At 37.8% G+C, this 11,623-nt stretch overlaps 1 protein-coding gene across 2 annotated transcripts in view; it reads left to right on the forward strand.

Moving 5' to 3' along the window:
* RNGTT (RNA guanylyltransferase and 5'-phosphatase) overlaps window positions 1-11,623 on the forward strand; it is a 279,701-nt gene that overhangs the window by 2,304 nt on the left and 265,774 nt on the right. For both annotated transcript variants that reach the window (XM_045294543.1, XM_004696250.4), the window contains exon 2: window positions 5,329-5,438. In XM_045294543.1, coding sequence (XP_045150478.1) covers window positions 5,329-5,438 — 110 coding nt within the window. The remainder of the gene's footprint in view (window positions 1-5,328; window positions 5,439-11,623) is intronic.

An 11,623-nucleotide genomic window follows, 5' to 3' on the forward strand; every position in this document is an offset into this window, starting at 1 on the left:
TTTGAAAAGTAAAATTTTAATGAATTTGAACTTATTTTTTTTCTAGGAAATGTTTTGAGACAAAAATGAAAGAATTTCATAGGGAACTGAGTACTTATGTACATATCTGTATTATATCTATTTAGCTATTTAAAATTATTGAAAAAGGAGATTGCGTAATCATATTTTAGTCAGTTGTTATGATGCTTCTAGTTTAACTTTTCACATTTATATAAAATCTGCAGCCAAAAAGCCATAAACACTAGGGATAAAATGAATGATAATGTAAGCAAGGCTTAATATTAGTAAATGCTTTTCTGTAATAAACGACTAAATTTCTTACTGTTCTGTCTTTTTATAGGCATTTCAATTCTAATGAAAACAATTCTACTTTACTTGGTAATCATTGCATTTTCTTCTTCAAAATAGTTTATCATCATTCTTTACATCTGTATTTATAAGTCTTGTTCTCTAGCCATTTCAAGTTTTTTACTTGAATCACTTCTAACTCGGTGTCCATGATTTCTTCTTAACACACGGTTTTCTCTGGAGTTACCGAGAAACCTCTAAACCTAGCTGTCTGGCTTCTCTCTTAGCCTGGAGCTTGGTTCCTACATCTTTTGGTTAGAGTTACTGTGTTACATTGATTTGTGAGGGAAATAAAACCAAACAACTTTCTGTTAAGTGAACATTTTTTATTTGGAATTAGAAAAATATTTTCAAATTGGAATTTTAACGTAAGATTTATAAGATGACAGTAACAAGTGTTAGACTACTGATATATGGGACAAATATGGCCCTAAAAGGGGGTAGATAGCAGCAAGTAAGGTGCTAAGCTTCAGACAATGTTCTACCCTTGTGAGAAATGTTGTTGGTGTGCCCCGCGGCCCCTCCCCCCAAAGTAGAAAGGCTGAGTTAATAATAAAAAACACTTCCTTTTCACAAGCTTGGGATCTTTTGGCCCTAAAAGCTTAAATGCTTGCCTGGAACTGAAAGGTTGACAGCTTAGACGTGTCCAGTGGTTCAGAACGTGAAAGTCTGAAGGTGCCCTGCTCCCCTGGAAAACACTGTGAGGCAGCTCTACTCTTTCCCACGGGTGGCTCAGTCCCACTTGAGGGCACTGGCGACAGCAAAAGGGAGTCACTAAGCTCACTACCTGATCTTGGGCATGCCTGGATGGAACCCTATGTCTTCTGAATCCCAAACTGGATCTTTATCAGCAATCAATACTCCTTCAGATTGTGGTCTTATTAGAAAGGAAAGTTAACACATCGAGTTCTTGATGCCATATTGTGAATTATGTAAACATTTTACAGTAGCAGGGCAAGAAATACTAGATATTCTTGAAAGCTTTAGTGAGAAATGAAAAATTATTCTGCACATTTCTATTAGGGTTGCTGTGAGTTGGAATTGACCTGATGGCAATGAGATTTCATATTTGGAACCCTGGTGGCACTTTTGAATAAGTGTTGGTCTGCTGAACCCATCAGCTGCTCCATGGAAGAAAGACGAGGCTGACTGCTCTTGTAAAGAGTTACAGCCCAGAGCCCTTATGTGGGTAGGGTCACTGAATTAGGATCTACTCCATGACAGTGGGTTTGGTTTGGTGTAACCTAATTGTTATGACCCCCGGTGGTGCAATGATTAACCTCAAGGTTGACTGTTTGAACCTACCTAGTGACTCTTTGGGAAAAAGGTTGTGTGCTCTGCCCCTGTAAAGATTAGAAAGCCCCGGGGGCAGTTTTGTTCTGTCACAGGGAGTTGCTGAGTCCACAGCCCCCAACAGCCATCTTATCATTCATTAATGTAGAATGAAGTATTTTGAAGAGTAAGATAATATGGAGACCAGCTCTTCTCATACATTATGAACAGATTTCCGGGGGGCATGGTCTGCACTGAGAAAGCTTATATACAAAGGGGATAGCCAAAAGTTAAGGGTGAGGGGGTTCCTCAAGTATGGACACTCCAGGGCCCAGATCTTTATTAGGGGCAGGCTTAAATACCTTCCCTGCCTGCAGCCTGCAACACATGACAGGTTTACACACAAAGGGACAGTTCACCATTTGAAGGTTACAAAGAAGGATTAACACATCAGCCAAGTTATTCAGATAGGAGAAGATGAGGCTGGGAGCATGAAGTAACTGATAAATTTGCAGGCTGCTGCCTTCTGCAGCTTTAGTCAGGGAACAGGAGACAGCAATTGTTTATTTTAGGCAGAGAGACAGGCCAGCCATTGCTTCATCAGCTCCCATGGGGGAGACATTAGCATTCTCCCGTGGGCCATGAACCGTTGAAGTTGGTGGTCCTATCCTATTTGCTTAAGGAGTAAACAGCTTTTCCCCACAGTACATGCCTGAAGAATGGTGATGTTATATAAAACTTGCTTTTATTTCAACCTTCCTATGCCCCAAGTAAAGTATAATAAAGTGGTCAACTGAAAAGAGGATGGGAGAGCTTGGTATACAAGGGGGATACTAAAAAAAACAAACAAACCCCCAAAACACAAATTTTTTCCCCCCAAAGCTACGTATTAAAATTTTTTTCACCTTCAAAGTATTCTTCATTACACTTAATACATTTGTCAAATCTGTGATTCCATTCTTGGAAACTTTCAAACTCATCTGTTTGCATGGCTGACAGCAGCTCCCCTGTTTTTTTTCTTCACCACTTCTATGTCATCAAATCACTGTTCTTTCATGTCCCTCCGCATTCACGGAAACAAAAAGAAGTCTCATGGAGCAAGGTCAGGTGAGTCAGGTGTGTGGGGCACGAGAGGCATGCTGTTTTTTTGTCCAAAACTGGTGTACTGAGATGGCTGTGTGAGCAGGTGCATTGTTGTGGTGGCAAAACCAGTCCTCTGTCTGCCACAAATCAGGCCTTTTTGTCACACATTGTTATGTAATCTTTTCAGAACCTTTATATAGAAAGCTTGATTAACGTCTGATCTGGTGGAATGAACTCCAAATGCACTATCACCCCTCACATCACATCCGTTTTTTGGAGGGGTGGTATCCCCTCGTATGTTAGGAGCAAGGAAAAGATAGTCATTGTGCATAGTGATGTATGTGGTAAGATTGCCCTTGAGATGGGTGATTTTGTTTAGTCATTTGATTATCTGTCTGGCTGTGTGAGATTGTCTAGGAGCCTGAAGCTGCATGGGTGAATGTGCAAAGAAGTTGGGGTCCATCAGGTCAGAATTTTCTTGGTGAGTGTAACTGAGTAATGGGTGCAGATGGCAGGGTGTTAAAGATACAGGGGCTGATGATGATGCATTTGCATTGGTAGAAGTCAAGGGAACACTGGAGGAGTTGATGGAAACAGGAGTGGCCCATCCAGTGAGGAGGAGAGGTTTAATGGGATACCTTTTAGAGATTACCTTCTAACATCCTACATTAAAAAAGAAAATTGTTGGGGATATACATAGTGAAGCAATACCAATTCAACAATTTCTACATACACATTTCAGTGATTCTGATGACATTCTTCAAGTTGTGTGTTAAGTGCTTACCCTCCTTTTCTGAGTTGTTTCTCCCCATTAACAAACTCACAGCCCCCTAAAGGTTCTGTCTAGTCTTTCAAGTTCTAACATACCATATTCTCTACTTACTTACGAGGTTTATCATTTTTGACATGTCTTTCCTGATTTGAATGTTAAGATTTATGAGAGAAAGGATTTTTTCTTGTGTATGTTTTCCATTAATTGAGCTGTGCGTCCACAGTAATGCCTAGTACAGAGTTGTTCTTAGTTGCTGTTGAGTTGGTGTCCCTTATATGCAGAGTAGAGCTGTTCCATTAGATTTTTAGGCAGTGCCTTTTCGGAACCATCTATTTACTAAGGTGCTTATTGGTGGGTTGGAACCACTAAATTTCCAGCTATTGGTAGAACACTTGACTACCAGTACTCTTTTGGTAAACAGAGTAGGTGCTCATTACATATCCGTTAATAAACAAAAAGTGAAGTATAATCTATGTAAGATGATGTTGGAGCTGGTGAGAAGTAGTTAGTTTTTGGATATTTTGATGGTAGGGTCAACAGGTTTGCTGATTAGGGATGAGAGAAAGGGGTCAAGGCTAACTCCAATGTTTTGGGCTTGTAGGAGAACGGTGGTGATGTTATCTGAGAGGAGGCAGAGACTGTGAGGGAGGGGTGGGTTCTGGAGTTTAAATACTGAGAGCTCAGATTTGTTTGTTGAAAAGTAGAGACAATTTGATACACAAGTCCAGAGTTAAGGAAGAGGCTTACCCTGGAGATTCAGAAATTTATGAGTCATCAACATATTGCTTGTTTTTAAAAGCCTTGAGACAGGTAAGACATCAAGCGGAGTAAAGGTAGATAGAAAAGCTCTCCTAGAACAGAGCTCTGGGACCTCACAGAGAGGGCACAGTGGGAAAACTAGTAAAAGCCACTCTGGGTAGGATAGGAGGGAACTCAGGAGGAAGTAGTATTCTGAACGCCCAGTGAAGGATGTGACTTACGAGGGTGAAGATTAGCCAGTTGTTTCTTATGTTGCTGAGAGCTTGAGTAAGGTGTGAACTGAGAATTAAGCACTAGATTTAGTAATAAGAACAAGCAGTTTTGTAGAAATTACTTTTAAAAAAGAGCAAAACACTTTCTATGAAATTTAGATTAAGAAAACCACAGCTAAAAATATGCTTCTGGAAAGAGGCCAAGACTAAAATTAAGATTTTATTTTAGATATTTATTATTGTTGATTTTAGTTGTAGATTAAAATATAAATCAGTTTAAATAGGGGATTTTAAAATTGAATATAAAAAGTGACTTCATCTGTGCTCATTGTGATTCAGAAAATGAAAAGGTCACAAAGGGGCATCTTTCATGCTGACACTGTAATCACTAATACTAGCTTTGATTAGCAATCGTCTCAGCATTCGGCATACCCTAGAACTCTGAGATGTAGGATAACGTTCCTAAGATGGAGAACGTTGCAACTTCATACTGAAGAATATCTTCTTGGGTGTTTTAAAGTATTGATTTCCTTCACTTCATTATCAGTTTTCTAAGTACAATATGTTTAAGCACTTTAAGGCAGTAACTTTTTAAAATATGAAGTACCAAGAATTGGTGATTTTTTTGTTTTGCTGCTGTCTTTGATGGTCAGTGTCTAGCATTTCTGTTGTCCTTAAAATTTCCCAGGCAGTACCTTTTGAAAGTGTATTTTTGATTGAGAGTACTTAATGAATAGTTTAATTAATTAATTAATTAACTAACTAACTCTTTTTTCCATTTAAAACATTGTAGGAAGTTGATTTTGAGAATTGTTAATTATAAAGTTGTAACCTGGAACATTTTCCTTAATGAAAATTGTTACTCATCTTGATGTTGTTTAGGAAAATTCCTACCTTTGAAGACAATGTTAGGACCAAGATATGATAGTCAAGTTGCAGAAGAAAATCGATTCCATCCCAGCATGCTCTCAAATTATCTGAAGAGTCTCAAGGTAAGAAGCAAAGCATGTTTTGGTTACTGATTTATCATATTGTGTCTCTCTTTTATCTTTAAATAGCTACTCCCCTAAAACTTTCATATTGGAAGAATTAATAAACTTATAGGAAATTGCAAAAATAGTCCATAGAGTTCTGGTAATTCTTCCCCCAGCGTACTTACCCCAATTATGACTTTTTTTACATAACTATTATAATATCAAAACTAGTAAATTGACATTTGTATAATACTGTTAAGTACCTTATTTTTGTATATAATACATCCTGCAAATGATGAGAACATGCACATAATATGAATAGCATGTATAGGAAACTAAAAGGGGTGGTGTAGTTTGAAAAAAAAACAAACCCCAAACCAAAAACACACGCACACACAAATGTAACACAACCCACTATATAATGCTTGTTACTTGCATAAAAATATGAGTCTGGCAGATTAGGGACCTAATGTGTAGGTGGTTCTGTACAGTTGGTCTCATGCATAGATCCATTGAGGTGGTTATAGAACTGCTTACAGTGTTAGAGTTATGCCCTCTTCCCAGTCCCATCTGTCTCCTCAAGGCTGTTGGGTAATTCTAACTCGAAGGACTCTATAGGGCAGAGTAGTACTGCCCTGAGTTTTTTCCAAGACTTCTTAGTCTTCACTGCAGTGGAAAGCTTCATTGTTCTCCTGAGGTGGTTTCAAACTGCTGACCTTGTGGTTAGCAGCCCAATGTGTAACTCCGTAGACCACCAGGCAACTGCTAGTACTTTCTCTTCCTTTATAGTTTCGTCATTTCAATAATGTTCAATAAGTATAACACCCTGGAGATCTAAGTTGCTACATGCTTGAATAGGTCATTCCTTTTTATTGCTGAATAGTATTAATTATATGGATGTATAATTTTATATCCTCCCATTGATGGACTTTTGCGTTGTTCCCAGTGTTTGGTGGATTTAATGAAACTGCTATAAACATTGTACAGATTCTATGAAAATAAGTTTTCAATTTTCTGGGATATATACTTGAGTATGATCAATGGGTCACATAGTAAAGAAAGTTAGTTTTACAAGAAATTTCCTAACTATTTTCTGTATTGAGTATACCATTTTTGATCCCCATCAGGTAGCTTTTTAAGTGTAAACGAAGCTGTATTTTTTTATATTCTGACAAAATGCTGACTATTAGTTTCAAAGGATTGCCTTAAATGATAAGGCTCATATCATGAGACACAAAAGTTACCACTTAGAATATTTTAATGTTAAATCATCTCTTTTCTCAGCTTAGCATTATGTGAGTTCTTTATTCCATGTAGATCTTTTATTTTTTTGTTACTTAAAGACTTTTTTTGTGGGGAGGCTGGTGGTGTGCTGGTGGCATAGCATTTATTCATTGGGATGTGAACCACAGTGTCAGCAGTTCGAAATGACTAGCCATTCCACTGGAGAAAGACAGGGCTTTCTACTCTCATAAACAGTTTCAGAACTCACAGGGGCAGTTCTACTTTGTACTGTATGCTTGCTGTGAGTTGGCATGGACTTGATGACAGTGAGCTTGGCTTTTGGTTTTATAGACCTTTTGTTTTTATTATTGAAATCAAACGTGTAGACAGACTACTAATAGCTTGGGTTTAGAAGCAAGTTACTCTGGGTTTGAATCCAAGTTTTGTGAGGGAGTTTAAAATATTTTCATATTTTACCTTTTTCGCCTATAAAACTTTGTGCATGAAAAGCATTAAGAACAGTGCGTGCAGAGAATAAGGACCTCGTTTAAATCTGAAAGAAACTTAGGAAGTATTATACTTCATGGAATCGAATGATCCATCATAGAAATAAATGTGTATGTATAATGTGTGTGTGTGTGTCTGTACACACATGGAGCAGCTCTGGTGGGTGCTGTAGTGATTACCTGTTGGGCTGTGATCTGTATGGGCCACAGTTCAAAACTACTAGCAGCTCCTCAGTGGAAAGACTGGGCTTTCTACTCCGGTATACAGTTGCAGTCTTGGAAGCCCACAAGGGGTCTCTGTGAGTCAGCATTGACTCGAAGGCAGTGAGTTTTTGGGTATATATACAAATTTACATGTAAACATACGTTACACACACATTCATGTGCAGTAGGGCAGTTACACCACATAATATAGTTTCTGTTTCCTTAGCTAAAATATTCCTGTGTACTAAGAAAATCCACATTTCCGCTTTTGCCACCACTCTTAATTACCTTCTGACAGGACCTGGAGACAAACCTTGAGTTGTGATCTTAGCTCACTGGGAAACTGCATTATGACATCTAAATCTTCATGTTCAGCAAGACACATTCTTGTAGAAATTAGTAAAACACATTATGACAGCTAGTTTTATTTCTGAATTGTACATTTTTGATTATTTTTGTAGTATGAAAGCTTGAAGTGCTTTTGACCTTTTTTCATAATAATAGAGTCTTATCATTATGTAACCCAATATTGTTATTCAATAAAGCAAAAACAACAGAGAAAACTAGAAAATATAAGAACCTAAAGTGTTCTCTTGTTTTTCTTACTAGAGAGTAAAACATGCTTTAGCACGAGGAGGAAGATGTGTGCATTAATTGTCCCCTTGGCTTCAGTTCCTTATATTTTCTTTTTTGTTTGAAATAAACGTGTGTGTCACTAAAGACTCCAAGTCAATTTTCGTTAGACCCCCCTCCCCCACTTTTTTTATCCACTTAGGTTTTTGGGATAAGGAATCTGGAAGAATTTTAAAATTTATTTTTATTTTGATTTTTTAAAGGAGCATCCTGTACGTATTTACATAGTCCATTTCAGGAAGTGAAATAAACAATAATCATCCATTAAACCTTCCATAAATGTGGTCTCTTTCCACCTCCCCAACTCATGTTTCTCTGTTTTTAGAAAGAAACCTTTATTAGTTTTTAAAGTTAAGCCATCGTTTACTTAGTGGCTTAAAGCAACAACCACATATTTAGCTTAACATTTTGTGGATCTCTGTTTTGGTCTGGGATCAGCTAGGAAGTTCTTCAACTATCATTCTGCGTCTCTGGCTCGTTCTGTTGGTGGCTGGCATTAGTTGATCAAAAGAGACTGAGTTGGCATGATTTTTCTATATTCCACATGATCTCTCAGACTCCATCAGGTTTATCACTTTGCACGTCTAAATATGACTAAATCTGGTGTAGCCTGGGGATGAGATTTTATTGCCAGATTGAATGTGATTTTAATTTTTAAGTTATTTTGGTACCACACGGCTCCCTGAACACAAACCAGCTACTTCATTTAGTGATGAGCTAAAGAAATGATTTTTGTTCTAACCCCAGAAAGAAAAACTGCTATGATTGATTGATTGAGAGATAGTATTACATTTCCAATGAGATATACAAATAAAACAATTTGTACTGAACTTTACTGGCTATTTAAGGGATTTACAAGAGAATTTCAGCTACACATTTTCACTCCATATACTCAATTATTCTGCCTATCATTTATCTTCTGATTTAAAAATAGGTACTGTTAAAATCAAACAGTACTTTAGCTCAGTTAGTAAAGAATATCTACCTTTAACATTGTGCTCTGTTAAGATCTGTCCATATCGGATCAAGTGGCCAACACTAATTTGAAAGATGAGAGAGAAAATTTAGGGGACATTGAGTTAATGTTAATGGGGAATATGGCTAAAAAAATTGTTTTTTGATAAAAAATTTTAAATTTAAGAAAATATCTGAATGACAGCTTTACCATTGTTGGAGAAGGAAGTTGCAAGTTAAAGGGAAAAGACTAGAATAAATATGGTATTGAGTTAGAGTTGGAAATATTAATATGGAATCACTTGTTTTTAAATATATATTACATACACAGGACAGTACATCCACTTGATTAAAACTCCCAAAGTTTAAAAAATTGATATGGTGGTAAGTTACATTTAGCAAAAAAATTGACATTAAAACCATTCAAAGTGTATAATTCAGTGTCCCTACTTACATTCATTGTGTCGTGCAGCCATCATTACTATTTATTTTCAGAAGCTTTTCATCACGCAAATTCAGTACAGATAATCCCACCCTCTTTCCTCCTAACCTGTTACACAAGGCTTTGCAATTTGCTTAAGATGGTATAGTCAGAAAGAGCCACCTATATAAACCTATACAAGCCACCTATATAAGCCAACCTATATAAACAAATGTTGTCATCTAGAGAATGTGTGAATGTGCAGATGTCAGTAAATGCCTGACTAATATATCCATGTCAACTTGTATACACTTGTGTATAATTTACTTACCAATAACCAGCTGCTGCCCAGTGAATTCTGACTCATGGCAACCTACCCCAGGTGGGGCAGAGTGGAAAATCTCTCACCCCTCGACCTGTTTCTGTTCTCTTTCTTCCCACGCAGCTTCTGTAGTGATCTTTATTTTTTCTGCTAGCCCCTGGATTTTGTTTTTTAATGTGTTCTTTTTAAAGCCTTCGCATTTGACTGCAAAAATGTGACTTGAGTTCTTTTTGTTTCTTCTGCTATTTACACCTTTTTTGTGTGATATCCAAGAAGATGAAGGGAAATTGCTGCTCGACACTGCCATTTCTACACTGATTCTGTTCGTTTTCAACCTCTTTTTGGGGATTGCAATTTTACGCTGCAGTGTATTTTTAGGAAATGCAAAGGGTGTAAATCAAATGGAAAGGGGAACTATTTACTCATGTATTTATGGCATAAAGAACTTGCCTCATCTTTTTTTTTTAAAATCAGTTTATTGGGGGCTTGTACAGCTCTTATCACAATCTATACATCCATTGTGCCAAGCACGTTTGTACATAGCTGCCATCATCATTTTCAAAGCATTTTCTTTCTACTTGAGCCCTTGGTATCAGCTCCCCATTTTTTCCCTTCCCTCTCCCACTCTCCCTCCCTCATGAACCCTTGATACTTTATAAATTATTTTTTTATCGTCTTACATGTCTCCTTTCAGCCACTTTTCTGTTGTCCGTCCCCCTAGGGGGGCTGGGGTTATATGTAGATCATTGTGATCAGTTCCACCTTCTCCCCTCACCTTCCTCTTCCCTTCCTGGTATCAATACTTTCATTATTTGTCTTGAGAGGTTTATCTGTCCTTGATTTCCTGTGTTTCCAGCTCATATCTGTACCCATGTACATGCTCTGGTCTAGCTGGATTTGTAAGGTAGAATTGGAGTCAAGATAGTGGGGGGAGGAAGCATTAAAGACCTAGAGGAAAGTTGTATGTTTCATCATTGCTGTACCGTACCCTTACTGGCTCGTCTCTTCCTTGTGATCCTTCTGTAAGGGGATGTCCAATTGTCTACAGATGGGCTTTAGGTCTCCAGTCCACACTCCCCCTCATTCACATTGATATGATTTTTCTGGGTCTTTGATGCCTGATACCTGATTCCATCAGCACCTCATGATCAGACAGGCTGGTGTCCTTCCATGTGGACTTTGTTGTTTCTTAGCTAGATGGCCGCTTGTTTACCTTCAAATCTTTAAAGACCACAGGCACTTTCACTTTTGATAGCCGGGCACCATTAGCTTTCTTCACAACATTTGCTTATGCACCCCTTTTGTCTTCAGCGAACTTGTCGGGAAGGTGAGCATCACGGAATGCCAGGTTATTAGAACAAAGTGTTCTTGTGTTGAGGGAGTACTTTAGAGGCCCAATGTCTGTCAGCTACCTTAATACTTACATATAAATAGATGTACATAGATCTATTTCCCTATCATTATATATAAATATATTTATATATGTACGTATCTGTGTTTAGACCTCTATAAATATCCTTTGCATCCTACTTCTTTGCTCTATTACCTTTTACTTTTCCTCTTGTCCCACTATCATGTTTGGCCTTCATTCAGTAATTCCTCTCGGTTACATTGCTCTTGATCAAGCCCCGCCAGGCATCCTACACCCTCCTCACCATCAATTTTAGATTGCTTGTTATTGCCTTGTCCTGCGGTTTAACACCCACTTTCTTTCCCCCACTTCCCCCTCTCCTGTGTTCCCCTGGATCTGTCAGTCTGTTGTTTTCTCTGGGTTGTTTATCTCGCCTATCTTTGTCTATCTTAATAGACATGCATAGCCAATAATAAGCACAAAAAACAAGACAGCAAAATAACGAAAGAAAACAAAACATCAAAAAACCATCGACAAAAAAAAAGAAAAACCTATAAATAGTTCCAGGTCTGTTTGTTGACCTTTAGG

The sequence above is a fragment of the Echinops telfairi genome, unplaced genomic scaffold, assembly GCF_000313985.2.
Source record: "Echinops telfairi isolate 266 unplaced genomic scaffold, ASM31398v2 ScPeMD7_3533;HRSCAF=4204_0, whole genome shotgun sequence".
In the NCBI taxonomy this organism is placed as follows: Eukaryota; Metazoa; Chordata; class Mammalia; order Afrosoricida; family Tenrecidae; genus Echinops; species Echinops telfairi.